Genomic DNA, 15,500 nt, shown 5'->3' on the forward strand with positions numbered 1-15,500 from the left:
CCGCCTCCATTTTTACTCCAATTTTACTCTCATCCCCCGGCTGTCATCCCGCGAGCTTATGTCCAAATGCGTGGGCGATAACAGATTCAACAGAAAAGCGAGTATTTCTAACGAATAAGGAGTGATTGAAGAGTTGTTTCAATCTAGTTAAAAAAGACAGGTAGAATACTCGCAGAGTTTTGTCACGTGACGTGTACAGGTGTATCGGTACATTGGTTGGGCCCATATCAGTCGTTTAGTCCTCTTCTTAAAGCGCCGCAGGAGCTGAGTGCGAGCCCTAGCCCTTTTCACAGTTGACAGCGTTATGAGAACCCTTTTAGAATGTTCACATTATGTTCACTTAATTTTCATTTGCACATTCAAGCGGGAAATAACAGCACGCACAGAAACAGCTGACCCAGGGCGCTTGGCTGACCCGCGGAAACCCGCAAACGACGAAACTTTAATCAGCGGCTTCTAACCAAAAATCAAGCGCGCGTTCAAAGAGAAATGGCGGCCTGTCGAGCTGTTCGATGAACTTTCTTTGCTCCTTTAGGTAAGAAATTCTTCCCTGTTCTGTTGTTTGAGGTTGGAAACCGTTCACTCTGTGAATCAGTTTACGTACTTTCCCATAGTGTTAGTATTTATAGAAAAGCTTTGTGAGTTTGATTTTAAAAAGTCGTGGCGGCGGCCTTCTGATTTTGAAAACCTTCGTTTTATTTTGAGCATGAGAAGTGTATTAAATGCGCCCTTGGCCGTGAGGCTGGACAACTTTTGCATGTTGTTATTTTCTTGGGGAAAAGGCAATGAAGTCTTAATTGACGTAGGTTATGTTTAATTTCATTTGCACCGAACAAGAGCTCTATAAATTACATGTAATATATCATCTGTACAAGGGAACACAGTTATTTCGTTACCAGTAACTACTAACTATACATTGTACAAACAAAGAAATCATGAATCCTACATTTAACCCTTTTATCCCAACCAAAGAGGCAACATTCTCTGTCTGTTTGTTTCGTCCTTAGATTCTTGAAATTTTGGGGATTAAATTTGTTTATTTTATGAACCTATCATAATCATAATCATAGTTTGCAAAATGCAATGAACATGTAGGTGGACAAATTTCAGAGAGTTCATTAGATGATTCCAGAAAATATCCATACCATACCATGGGCGGCATCTTGGAATTCCAAGGGAGAGGGGGGGTTTCTTGGACTGGAATCCTGAAGGCATGGGGGTAACGCAGTTTGGAATTCCAAACGCATGGGAGGGGGGGGGGGGGGTTCAGCTTTGAATTTCCAGAGGGGGGAGACGAAAAGCTTCACTTGAAATCATTGATCTAATAACTTTTCCAGTTTGTAAATCGTCAAGCACAAACCAACCGCTTCAGCAGGATACATATCGATCAGGCAGGTGCTAGCGATCACGCAGAAAAGTGAGTGGATGGATTGTGCAGCGAGCTCTACATCAAAGAGGCCTTAAAGTTGATGAATTGGTCGATAGATTAATAAAATATAAAACAAGTCTGTGTTTCTTTCTGATCTAAAATTGTCAATCCGTGAGAAAAACTCGCACCAGTCTCTCGTTTCCAAATGGAATGCCTGACAGATTATTTTGTAGGCTGCACTACTAGTGATCAGCAGTTCCTCAATGAACGTAATTTTCAACATGGCAGGAGATGGCACATCATGAACTTCACTTTTGTCTTCCACTGGTATCAATATGATGTACTCCTGAAAATATGAAGCCAATGAGCCGAAAACAAAAAGTTTTATTTGGTGGTAAGCAACTTCAAGATAACACCTAGAAGGGAAAGCTACGGTGTACTTTATTAAACGTTTATAACAAACTTGAGTTACTTGTTTGCTTGACGGAAAATTGTGAGGAGAATTTTCTTGGAGGGCGAAAAAAGTGCAAGTTTTCCGTTCAGTGGAAGTTTTAGGGGGTCAAACAGGAATTCCAAAGGGTCTGAAAAAAACTTGGAAATTCCGGAGGGAAAGAGGGGTTAACAATTTTGGAATTCAGAGGGTAAGGTGGGGGGTTAAAATGTGCATGCCGCCTGTGGTAGGGTATGGATATTTTCTGGAATCACCCATCCTGGACATGCATTTAATGTCCACATTTTTGTAGGGTTACAGGATGACTTTCCTTAAAATTGACAGATGTATGACAATATGGAAAACAGAAATTCAAACAAATAAACAGTGGAAAGAGAGATGCAAATTAACGTAGTGTAGTTGTTGATTAAGAACCGGCTTCTCCCAATTTATATGCATTCCTTGAGTGTTGTTTAAACTTGGTGGTGACAGAGTCTAAGATAATAACCAATCAAGTTCAGTATTTTGCTGATTGGTAGTTTGGATTAATTGCACATGCAGTGTGTGAATTCATTTGATGAATTTTCCAACCTAATTTGTGGGTCATCTTTTGTTTTGTTTTCCAGATGTCATCACAGTTGTAGAATCCAATCATCTCTAAGTGCCTTAGCTCGATATCAAAATATCTTTATAGTGTTTTCTAAGGTACTATTTCATATTACTGGGACCTTAAAAAAACATTGTCTGAGTATATACAAATATATTGCACACAAGATTATGTTGCCAGTGACTAGTTCTTCACAAAACCAGGTCTAATGGAAAATGGATGTTATTTAGAGCTGAAGAGAATTAAAACGCTTGAGATCATTTTACTGTTAACTGACATGGATATAATTGTTGTACAAATGTATGTAGTCATTGGAAACACACATAAAATTGCAAGAAAACTGTGTGGGATAATTCAGGACAGTACCTGGTCCAAAATATTAGAGCAATCTGATTGGCTGGTTTTAGATATTACTATTGATCCCAGACATCTGTTGAAGTGGCTTATTTTTGCTATGCCGTTGCACGCACCATTGTTTTCATTCATTCATTCACGTGGTTCAAAAAAGTGATCTTGTGATTGCAAATTCCATGATCATGTGGTGAGTGAATCTCTGCCATTGGGGAAGTTGCTCCATAGTTTGTTTGCAAGTTTGTTGAGTTTTGCACTCTCTAGCAAGATACAACCCAAGATATGTTACAGAGAAGAGTTCAGCAGATGCAAAATCCATCGCATGGATAAGATTTGCCTTGAACTTGGTACTTTTGAGGAATTTGCAACAGCTGTGCTGCAAACTGTGGCCATCTGCTCCAAGAGATGTTTTTCATCACGTGATGACCTTTTTTGAATCACACGAATGAAACCAACGGCACGTGGAATGGCCTTATTAAAAAAAGCCATAATTTTCAACAGACATCTGGGATCAATAATACATGTGGCACTCTGACCAAAGTAGTCAGTTTACTCATGGAGTATCCTTACTAAGCGTGGCATTAAATGTAATTAGTGATTGCTTTCTTCTTTATTAGCATGTAATCAAGACCATGGCCAATTATAACAAAGATAGAGGAACACCTTATTATTGGCACGAGCAGTCAGTGCAAACTCCGACATTCATTGATCTTGATAAATACCTTCCCAAGCCTGAAGAAAGTGGTGTCTCGCCGTTCAACAGGCAGTACCCAAAGCCAATAACATCAATATTAATTAACCAAAAATCCAGCATTGATGCTCAGTTTAAGGGAAGGAAAAACAAGAACTTTAAAAGGACCACAGCAAGTAGCACAACCTCTGATGGTGATACACTCAAGGTGAATGTCACTCGTGAACAGAGAACTGTAAGTTTAAGCAGTGGGGAGGCACTTTACACTAAAAGTGAAAAAGACAGTAGGAGAAGACCAGCAAAACGTCGTCATCACTCTACTGCTACACCAGACCTTCAAGATGAAATAGAAGCAAAAAGAACTAAAAGAAATTATGGCACTCCCCAAGTACCGCAACCTGCTAGATCATTGCAGTTCAACCTATTTGACACAGAACAACCTGTATTTACTCTGGAAACAGTGAGTATTTTGTCAAATTGTCCTACAGACTTGTACATTCATTGTGACTCTCAAACCAAGCTTTAACAGGGATGTACATGTACAGGAGCTAATAAAGAACTTAGCAGGCTCACTTGCAAACTCTATCCTGTGCATCTTCAAAATTACCTGAAGACTTATTAGTCTTATTCTGAGACTTTTCACACACAAAATTGCACACTGTAGATGAACTTCAATCTTGTTCTCTGCAGTATTTTTGTAGTGGCCTTGAGGACACTTTTAAATGGTTTAAGCTTTGAATGAAGTTTTTTTTTTCTTGAGCAAGAAACCCTACCTTTTACTTTACTCTGTTAATGCCTTTACTTGTACATGTATGACTATCCACCCAGGAGAATTCAAGAACTTACATATCGTCAGTTGCATTGTACATAAACATTTAGAATACTCAGCAGTGGACCAACATCCCGTCCAGTTTAAGTTCACAATTTGTTTAGTAACAGTCCTAGTCACTACAGCTGTACATTAAGTCTATGGACACCAGTGTTGAGTTTCAGTTTAGTATTCTAGCTAGCCTTGATAACAAAAGCACCCATTTTTGCTCAACCACAATAACATTTTTTTACCTTTAGCTCACCAATGAGATACAAGAGGAATGTGTCAAGTGTGTGCAAACAATGGAAACATTACAGAAGAAGTTAAAGTTGCAGTCATTTCTAGAAAGGAGTTTGTCACCAGCTTTTCCAGGTACATGTACATTAGGTTACCATACTTCACATAAACATGTAGGCACATGTACCCAATCAGTTGTTATACACTATCATGGAATAAGATTTAAGGAAGGTCAGAAGTTACATTTTATTATTTTCCCTACCAGAGAAAGGGATTGACCCACAGAATGAACCTGCAAATGAACTACCTTAAGCACATGTATCACAGGACTTTTTGTGTCACGTTAATTTTGCAACTAAATTTTGCAATTAAAGTGACGTGAACAATAAGTGTCGCGAACATAACATGACATGAAAATTACAGTGTAAATGACTCACATTATGTTACTGTTAACATATAGTCCCGCCCTTGCATTTTTGTTAAGTCGATTTACTAAACTCAAGGACATGTTTAAGTAACATTGCCAAGGAAATAAATTGTGTGTTGCTTGATTGTTACGAAATTTTACTCAATTTCGCAAAATCACAGAATTTAAGTGTCGCAAAATATGTGCCTCAAAATCGCAAAATAAATGGTCGCGAAAATTTCATGTAGTAAGGAAAAGTCGATCTCTCTTCTTGTACATTTGTCTTCTTTCTGTAGCTTTATCCCTGTCTCAGAGGTCTCAGTGTTTTTGTTTGGAATTTTTTCATTGGACTGTGTTAAGTACTGCATTTCAAGTGAAGTAATTTGTATATGATGTGTTTTTGTTACTTTCCCATAGTTGGCGGATAAAGTCAGAGTTGTACATGTACAGTACTGTAATTATTTTTGTCATTATTTCAGGTTGTTCTCTACATCTCTGTGGCTCATCAAGCAATGGCTTTGGTCATGATTCAAGTGATGCAGATTTCTGTTGCATCGTGAATCATTTAAGACAGGTGTGATTATACAATTTATGTCTTGTGATATTACTGTTAAGCATGCATGCAGTTAACAAGTTGCTGTTTTACAGCCTGGTGTCTTTCTTTGTGTTATAGGGAAACAATAGACATTATGCCTTATCAGTTCTGCGGCAAATGCAGAGATTGCTCAACAGTGACCCTAATAACTGTAAGTACAATACCACTATTTTTTATCCCTTGAAGCAGGTTTTTGAAAACAGCACATTTATTTTGGGCAAACAAATTGTGTACTTCTTTTTTAAGTCCTGAAATTAGTGAAATTACTATGATTTTGATTGAAGTTTCAAACAGATTCTCCCAGACTGCCAGGTTATATTTTTTCATGAAATTCTGCAAAGTCCCTCTGGCCTGCTTTCACTTGAAACATGCACAAAGAATATCCAAATATATCTGCAATTGAATCTGCCCCTCAGTTTGGTAAGGATTGAAAGAATAACGAACAAACAAATGAATCAATAAAACTACTTAAAGAGGATGTTCAGAAGTAATCATGAATATGTATTTAAGATTATGACAACTTTATCTTTTAACAGCTTTCCTTAGTAAATGTTCAGTTATCCCTGCCACAGTGCCAATTTTGAAATTCAAGGATTCAATTAGGTGGGATGATGAGTATTATTATTAATAGTGCATTATTTCATGAGTTCATGTATAATTATGATTGTGTTGTTTAAGGCTAATTTACATAAAGCTATATTCATTTGCTTTCCCTTTCATAAAGTCAAAGGGAAAGAAGGGTTGCCACAATGGTGAGAGCACTTGCCTTCCACCAAGGTGGCCCAGGTTTTATTCTGTCATTAAAAAAAATTATTTAAGTTGTGTTTGTTGTTGGTTCTTGCCTTGCTCTGAGGGCTTTTCTTTGGGTGCTCTGGTTTTTCTCCCTCCTGAAAAACCAACATTGCAAATCAAAAATTCCAGAGTACCTGTTTTCATGGCTTACATGGTTCCCTCTCTCTCTCTCTCTCTCTCTCTCTCTCTCTCTCTCTCTCTCTCTCTCTCTCTCTCTCTCTGAACATTATAATTCATTTTTATTATTATTATTATTTTTTAAAGGGTTTATGTGCATGTACTTTCTCTGACAGTTTTTCCCATATTAAGGTCAAAGATCTCTTAAAGCTCACCATACTGGGATAGTCATGTGCCATTGATGTACATTTACAGTATTTTAACTTACAACAGTATTTTTGTTGCTGGACTCTTTAATTCATGATAGTATTATTCTTTTCCTTGTTTAGTGGCTGTGAGTGTGATATTAACATTAACAATGTTGTGGTAAGTTTCTCTTTTCTGCATTGCTGGCCATTTACACATTCTTAAACATTATCCTTGTCAGGTAGGCAACAATTGTTACATGTAGCTAGTTTAATTAAAGGCTGCCTGTCATAGACTACACTGTTATACATTTCCTTGGCCATAAAGGCACAATACTCCTAGCCACTCAAAGCTACAAAAACTGGCATTCTACTCAACCCTATGATTGGTACAGACTTATTCAGTTTACATGTAACCAGAGTTAGTAAATATGGTGTAGCTTAATCTTTGTCAGCCCTGCTCTTGTTCACTGGAAAATGCTATTTGCCATAAATGCACAGCATCTTAACTTGCCACCTTTTATTTGTGGTACAACTGTTTCACTGACACTCTGTACTTAAGATCACAAAATGGAAACTACGTAATGAAAATCATGGCTGATCATTTATGGTGTTTTCAGTAAAATGGAATCTCTAACACGATAGAAAGGCATTTAATTGTTTAGTCCAAGTATTATAGTTCCTCCTGACTCTTTTTGTCTGCGACGCGTGCTATTGTCTGTGGTGTGTAATCAGTTATATTGTACAATTTGTTAAATTTTCAGGGTGTTAGGAACACTCACTTACTTCGAGCATATTGTGGAGGTAATTGTCAATACAGTCAAACCTCAATTATCCGGGTTTCTCGATTATCCGGACTTTTTCTCTAGTCCCAATTTTGTCATGAATATTTATAAGTCATGATTAAGATCCGTAGCAATATTCTTTTTAAAACTATAGCATTGAAAAGTGCAGTCAAAAGCAAGTTTGTTTTGCTGTTGAAGAGCAAAAGCAGCGCTCATATGCGCGGTAACTAATGAAGAACACTCAAGTGAGTTCTGATTAGCTCAGAGTTGAGTGGTTCAAGATATACAGTAGACCATATTGTTTTCCAAACAATTTGTAAAAGTGTTGTTTCACAATTAAATGTTGCTTTATTTAAACAGTTTTGTTCTTCATTAATATTCATATTTTCAATTACCCGGACCCTCGATTATCCAGACTATTTCGTCTAGTCCGAACAAGTGTGGATACTCGAGGTTCGACTGTGATGATAATAATGATTATGCCATACTGAAATGATACCATTATAGAAGGTACATGTACAGCACCTAACATTCAATCATCATTAGAATGTCAGGAGTTTTGAATGAATACTTTGTGCTATCTGCACAGATGTAGTTTGACTCAGTTTTGATCTTAAAGTCACAACCCTGGAATTCCAACAGGGTAAATGCAAATGCTTGCAAAGAGGAAACAAGAGCAAGCATATTTCAAGTAATGTTGAGAATTAAATAAGATGGTCTAGTGGTTGACATGTTGGGTCCAGAGTTTGGTTTGTGTTGCATTCTTTCAACCTTTAAATAAGGCACTTCACTCATACATGTAGCCCTATCTTCACAAAGTGCAGTGGGTCTCAGTTATTTGACAAAGCACCCAAATTCTTACATGGTTTCTAACAGTTGCTGTATGTCTTACATGGATGTTGTTTTATGTGTTATTTTAGTGGACTATCGTGTCCAACCCTTAGTGATGCTTGTGAAGAAGTGGGCCAAGAAACATGACATCAATGACGCTAGTTGTGGAACACTCTCCAGTTATGCTCTTACGCTGATGGTTCTTCACTATTTACAAGGTGAAATTGTTATAAAATGTCACCTGAAAACAGTGTTGCAGAACAATTTGTAATATTGACCACCTTTGAGAACAAGAAGGTTAACTGTTATATGTGTAAAGTACATCTCCAGCAAATAAAACCAATTGATGTCCTAGCCAAAACGTCATCCTCACTAGCCCCCCCCCCCCCCTAAAGCTTAATTCATTTAGAATGCAATTAATTTCATTTTTTGCATGCTTTTCGTATTTGAATTCTTAAAAAATTCCCCAAAGAACTTCACTCGTCCATTGGCTAGTGACAGAAGGGGGGGGGGGGAGGTACTGTCCAAAAACCTTTTGCAGGCTATGCTGCAACTCTTGAAAGCCTTGCCGTACATGCACATGAATGTGTTTTCAGATCAAGGTATTTGACTTTCCGCACCCTTTTTGAAAAAAAAAGAAAATGTCAAATTCGTTGTGCAATATCTTATTGAGAGCAACATCATACTGCAGTATATAGCTTTTATAGGAGAGCAATGTCCCTCCTGGGCATGTCCATGAACATGATTGTACAGTGTATTCAATTAGTGTGTTTTTTTCTGTTTTTGTTATTGGCAGGCATTTGTAAGCCTGCTGTAGTTCCTGTCTTACAGAGGCAATATCCAGTAAGTGCATAGTACATCTGCATGTTTGATTACTAATGACCGCTGGATAAAACAAAATAAAATAGATGCTGGGTATAACAAAGACAATGTACCACTACTGGGACCCTACAAGAGGCTTCTACAAAAAATCTACTCTCTTACTAGCCACTGGGCTAGTAATCTTCAAAAAACCTACCAGCCTGTAGTATTTTAGCCCCCAATACGGACACTCTTTGGGCTCGTCATGCAGTCTTCCTTCCCCAGTGAGGAAGGAAGATTTCTCGACAGCCCAAACAGCATGTGCATAGTAGACAATATGTATGGGTTATTGACCAAGTGTGAGGTCAAGATGGCTGGATATTGGCTAAGTTCTTTTTTTGCGAGTTTATGGACCAAGACGGAGTCGAAGTCCATAAACTCGCAAAAAGAAGAACGAGGCCAATATCCAGCCATCTTGATTGGACAAGCTTGGTCAACAAAGAATTTATTATATGGCTTTCGCGGAAATTTTTCTTGCGGGACACAGCGGATACAGTGTAGTCCTGAGCGGGCAAGATAGCTCCATCTTGCCCGCTCGGGTAGCCAATCACAGCGCAGGATTTGACTCATCTTGCCCGCTCGCGGAGCTAGCCATATAGTAAGTAGGTTTATTATATGGCTAGCTCCGTGAGCGGGCAAGATGAGTCAAATCCTGCGCTGTGATTGGCTACCCGAGCGGGCAAGATGGAGCTATCTTGCCCGCTCGGGACTACTCGCCGTGTCCTGCGAGAAAAATTTCCCCGAAAGCCATATAATAAATCCTTTATTGACCAAGCTTGTTCGGCCAAGATGGCTGGATATTGGCCTCGTTCTTTTTTTTGCGAGTTTATGGACCTCGACTCTATCTCGGTCCATAAACATGCAAAAAAAGAACTTGGCCAATATCCAGCCATCTTGGCCTCACACTTGGTCAATAACCCATATATATGTGGAATTAGTCCATTCTCTTCAAGCTTTCTTTTTGGCCTGCTCCCTTGGCCCATTTTATATTGAGTTTGTACTCGCTAAAAATTAGCAACAGTGTGGTGCTGTTAGTGATTGATACCTGCAATTCCAAGTTTTCTGTCAAAAACGACGAACATAATCTTCAAACTTCTTTTGATACAATTATTTGTTTACTACAATTTATTGCCAAATTGAAAAGAAATGTTGTTAATATTAGTGTTGTTCTCTTTTACCAGGCAGTGTTTAAGTACCATGGAGATGTATCAAATCTTACAAGTCAAGATCCGTGTAAACATATTGCTTGCAATCAGTAAGTCTAGTAAATATTTAGTCTAGCTTTCTTTGGGTTTATCAATTAGAAAACATCGTTACATATCTCTAGCAGAAAGAGTTGAGAATGAATAAGAATGTCTTAATTACTGTATGCTAATCTAAACTCACCTTGTATAAGGCTTAAAGTAAACATTACACCTATAAAACATTCACAAAATCTATTAGAAAACAGACCTCAGAAAATACGTGCGCTGATTGGTTAAAAGTCGTGTTTCTATAACTTGATAGAAACACAGAACTAGCACGAGCTGTTGACGTAATGATGGCGCGAGCAAAGAGAATTTACATTTTGATAATCAAAGCTAGCAAGTTGTTTTCCTTCTTTTCGTCGCGGTGTTTTCTAAAACAAATAGAAAACATGTTCTCCGTATTTCTATCGATGTATAGAAACACTCGTGAAAGTTTGGGAGAACTCGTTTTCTATGTTTTCTATTTCTTAAACAATAGCCTACGAAGCAAGCATTTCCATACAAGGGACAGGTTTCTCACCTGCTGGTCGTGCAAAAACTGGGGTCAGAGCACAAAATTGACAAAGATGGGGCTGGTGGGGTAAGCATAGGCCGCGATAATTAAAACAAATTCCATTCATATGGGAACGCTTGCTACATGTACGCAGGCTAATATTTAATTATGACTATTTTTGTTCCACTTTAAACAAGTACATGTACTTGCATTTATTTGATTGTGCAATGTACATACATACACACATATATACTAGAACTTATTTTACTTTCCACAGCCTTTATTGAAAAGAATTGTCAAATTTTGTGCGCAATGCCTTATAAAATCTCAAGTTTATGGTTGAAAGTTATAGTTTTTATTTGCTGTTTTCTTACAGGTCAGAGAACAGGCAATCCCTAGGAGAGCTGTTTGTGGGCTTTTTTAAGTACTATGCATTGGATTTTAGGTATGGCTTTCGTGTTCAACATGTTGCTTGTATGAGGTTTAACAATGGTCAGTGATCCATTTGGGTTTGATGTAAAAATGGTTCACGTTATGCCCTTTACAGATGGAACAGTGACTATATATCAATTGCAAGGGGTACTGCCTATCCAAGATATTCTGGACAATGGAAGACAAAGCCTATTGTTATAGAGGGTAAGTTGTTACTACAATGCACGTGTATTGTCAGTGTAACATAACTAAATGCCAAGGATGTTTCAGGAATTCCCTAGGGGATGTACATGAATTGGGGAGACTTGCCTAACTGTGAATCTTGTTTTATAAATCGTACACATGTACAATGGAATTCGTGTTATTGATGTTTCTTACGTATATTACCTAAGCTTTATTTGTGTGCACTGTTCTCAGTTGTCACTAATTTACAAAACAATGCAGTGTTTCTTCACCCAATCGGTGGACTTGACAAGTCTGAATGTAATCTTGTAGGGCATCTTTTACAACGTTTAAACTAAACTTCCTACAACAGTGTTTGAAATCTCGTAATTGACATTAACGCCCAAGTCGCTAGTGGAGGGAAGGTGCCTACGAAGCCCGGGGCCTGCAACCGCAGTCACATCCCCAAGGCGCTAGAACACCCGACTGGCCTGTCCAACCCGCAACCAAGCCACGAGCTCCCCGCGCTAAACCCCCTACAGGCACCCGTCACACTCAAGCCAGATGGCATTGGTGGAAAAAAGAAAAAAGAAAGAAAAAAAAATGCTAAAAAGAGAGGGGGGGATAGGGAGGGAACGCCGAGAACCGGTAAACTATAATTCAATCCACAACGCCACACTAACAGAACGATGAACGCACTGCGAGCACATGGGACTTCAACACATGTACTAACCAAAAATACCGCTGGACAATGTCAGCCCCAGGGCTCTCACGACGATATGACTGCTGCAAATGCTACAGAACGTACCAAACGCTAAACAAACGCTGACAGATGGCCAAGGCACTATCAAACGCATACAAAAAAACGCTACTGACCAGACTAGCTCCTGGTCATAAACTATGTAAAATTTCATTGAACTATATCAAACGCTACAGAACGCACCAAACGCTAACCAAACGCTCACAGACGGCCAAGACATTAACAACCGCCTATAAAAACGCTACTGACCAGACTAGCTCCTAGTCGTTAACTATGTTAAGGGCCCATTAACCGATCATTTCGAGCCGTTGCTAAGAAAAATTTAGTCTCATGTAACCTCATCATTTTTAGTTAGTTCAGAGTTATTTCATGTGTTTCGACTTTTTCATGATCAGTAATACTAATGATGACGTCATCAGGCCACGCCCATGGTCATGTGACTAATACAGAAAAAATGCAAAGGCTCCCAGGCAAATTACTTTATCGGGTTTTTTTTCATTGATTTGATATTTAATTTAAATCCTCATTGCCCTATGCATCGATTTTGTTTCATTTCTAAAAGGTCAGATTTTGAGTGCGCCCGATATCTATTGGAAGTTACCCTATCAGCGCGTGCGCAATTTACACTACCAGCGCACTTCGGTAAGATCAAACAAAGCCACACGGAGTTAGTTTTTCTCTTTCTCTTGCTCTTGTTTTTCTGTCTTTCTCTTATTTTGTCTTTGCCTATTCTTTTTATACTTTGTATTTTGCGAAACACAAAGAAAAACATCTAAAATTGATGCGAATTTGGAAGTTATTGAGTTGTTTTTATTTTCCGCGCTCAGGCTGACGTAAATGAGTGGAAGTGAAATTTCACCTCCTTAGCAACGCGCGCGAGCGCGCGCATGAATCGGTTAATGGACCGTTAAATTTCATTTAACTATATTTATATTATTTCTTTTGACTCTCTTCAATATTTGATTAAGACCTTCTTCCGACTTCATTCCCTTTCTCCACTGTAAAACTTCACTCCCTCCGAGGCACCGTTTTGATGCGAGAAAAAGCCCTCTTTCTTCACCGGTAAAAGTCCACCCTTTCTTCACCCCACAACACCCCACAACTCACCCGTTTTGAGCATCTCTGGATCCGCTACTGTTTTGTTTAGACAACTCTAAGTATTTGTGATCACAATAGATACTTGGCAAGCTTTTATAGGCTTGAGCAATGCGTTCTTTAACTTGCAGAACCTTTTGATGGGAATAATGTTGCTAAAGCCGTCAACCATCACTTTGACAAGATCCATATGAAGTTCAGGCTGGTAGGTTTATGGCAATCGCGTTGATGTAATATATCAAACACGAGTGACAGTGTTTCATCGGGATATCCAAACATCGAGAAGAGAGTTGAAAATACGACGCGCAGCGGGGTATTTTTGTCGAAATTCGAGGTGTTTGGATAGCCGGTGAAACAGTCTCGAGTGTTTGATATATCTTCTCAATCGAAGCAAAAAATAAGGAGTAAACGGAGAAGTAAAATCGTGAAAATCTATGCTAATTAAGACCGGGTATCTAAACCTCCTTCACGGTTGTGATTTTCTTTGTTTTAACTTGATGAATTATTAATGAGTTTGAGAAAATCATATGAATCATGATTCATGTTCCACGCAAGTCGTTCATCAAGGACATCGACGTATGCTTTCTCTGTGATTACGAATAAAAGGGATAAGTCTATATGGGAATTATGGTTGAAAAATGTGCAATGTAGAGAGAGGATCTCACTTTTACAGCAGCTTAAGTTGTTGAAAAAGAAAATCTTATGTTAGGGTAATTGCTTCCTACCAGCCTGCAAGCCGTAGCAGTCTTTTGCCTCCTGAGAGTGCCTTGCTCTCGGTCACAAAGTCAACGACCGCTACACAGGATCAGTACTTTACGACTACACGGACATAAAGCGTTGCCTTTTTGCGTGTGTTAACTAAATTCCAGCCCCCTCCCCACCCCACCCCAAAAAAACTCCCTCTCCAAGCCTCGTTTTGAAGTGAAAAGCAGCAAGGTTGAAAAGAATTCCCACGTAAATTGATGGTACAAGTTTTAACACGAGTTAACTTCGACTTTCCTTTAGGCATGGCACACGCTTAAAATCTCACCAAGTCTTGAAAGCATCAAGGTTACCTAGACACGACTAGACGTCCTGTGTTGAAAAGAATACCCACGTAAATTGATGGCACAAGTTTTAACACGAGTTAACTTCGACTTTCCTTTAGGCATGGCACACGCTTAATATCTCACCAAGTCTTGAAAGCATCAAGGTTACCTAGACACGACTAGACGTCCTGTGTACAGAACCATACCGTGCATCCTCTCTATGTGTCATTACTGAACATGAATTGGAAAAAAGGTTGGCCTGGATGCCTTTAAATACGCGGCTTATATTGGCCAAAGATTCTTGTGTGGACCAACATTTGTGTTTGACGCGGCTTTGAATCGCGATTCATCGTTACTTCATCTTCGGGTTGCAAAGCAAGTGCAACGAGGCTGTCATTCCAAATACAACCATTCAAATGACAGACTCTCCTTTGAAATCTGTCTTTGCCCATCTACAAATGCTGTACGTTTTGAATGCAAAGTTCATTTTGTGAGCATGTTTCCCTGGCTGGTTTTAAATAGCAGCAACTCCAAGAGAGGTTTTGGCTCTTTGAAACTCGAATTTCTTCACACCAGCAGACGGAACATTTACCAGTGACTGAAGCCCTGTCCAAACGGGAAATGTTTGGCGACCAAACTCGATCAAACATTGTTTTTGGTGACCAAACATGTTGATGTTGTACCAGTATCAAACATGTTTGAACATGGTTGGTGTCCAAACGAACAACATGTTTTACAATGTGTGATCCATTGATTGTCGGCGTTCAGATTCTATTATACACGATCAAACAAGGTGATGTCCAAACGGAAAAATGTTTGATCGTGTTTAGTGGCCAAACATTTCTCGTTTGGACTGGGCTTTTAAAACATCGCGTACACTATAAACATGGTTTTGACGCAACAGTATTTTAAATCCTCTAAGTTGAAATGAGTCGTTTTTACTCAGTTATGTAAATGATCGATGCACTGTTTAAATGGCGTAATTCATGACATAAAAGAGAAATTATGATAAGTACACCGTAATCTGTAAACTGTACCTTTATTTATATATCTAAAGTGTATAGCCTAGAGTATTGTATTAATAGATATTATATTATTGCTATAGTTTTTGAAATAAAGTGTACATGATATATGCTCAAATTGACGTACATGACTGATTTTGATAATTTATCTGCCGCTTGTTATTCGGGCTTATTTTCTGTTGAAGCTTAATAA

The 15,500-nt window shown here is 38.6% G+C and overlaps 1 protein-coding gene across 3 annotated transcripts in view; it reads left to right on the top strand.

Moving 5' to 3' along the window:
- LOC145497635 (poly(A) RNA polymerase GLD2-like) overlaps positions 1-15,425 on the top strand; it is a 15,898-nt gene extending 473 nt beyond the window's left edge. Inside the window, exons 1-16 of one of the 3 annotated variants that reach the window (XM_081477467.1) lie at positions 1-535; positions 2,426-2,504; positions 3,375-3,908; positions 4,517-4,631; positions 5,382-5,476; positions 5,576-5,648; positions 6,034-6,100; positions 6,736-6,772; positions 7,356-7,395; positions 8,297-8,425; positions 9,004-9,050; positions 10,250-10,323; positions 11,185-11,253; positions 11,356-11,444; positions 13,389-13,462; positions 14,263-15,425. The exon at positions 1-535 is cut by the window's left edge and continues 473 nt beyond it. In XM_081477467.1, coding sequence (XP_081333593.1) covers positions 513-535; positions 2,426-2,504; positions 3,375-3,908; positions 4,517-4,631; positions 5,382-5,476; positions 5,576-5,648; positions 6,034-6,100; positions 6,736-6,772; positions 7,356-7,395; positions 8,297-8,425; positions 9,004-9,050; positions 10,250-10,323; positions 11,185-11,253; positions 11,356-11,444; positions 13,389-13,462; positions 14,263-14,316 — 1,599 coding nt within the window. In that variant the 5' untranslated portion in view covers positions 1-512 and the 3' untranslated portion in view covers positions 14,317-15,425. The remainder of the gene's footprint in view (positions 536-2,425; positions 2,505-3,374; positions 3,909-4,516; positions 4,632-5,381; positions 5,477-5,575; positions 5,649-6,033; positions 6,101-6,735; positions 6,773-7,355; positions 7,396-8,296; positions 8,426-9,003; positions 9,051-10,249; positions 10,324-11,184; positions 11,254-11,355; positions 11,445-13,388; positions 13,463-14,262) is intronic. The other 2 variants (XM_081477460.1, XM_081477472.1) reach the window with 2 other exon arrangements.
- Positions 15,426-15,500: the final 75 nt, after the last annotated feature.

This window comes from Orbicella franksi, chromosome 1 (assembly GCF_964199315.1).
Source record: "Orbicella franksi chromosome 1, jaOrbFran1.1, whole genome shotgun sequence".
NCBI lineage: Eukaryota > Metazoa > Cnidaria > Anthozoa > Scleractinia > Merulinidae > Orbicella > Orbicella franksi.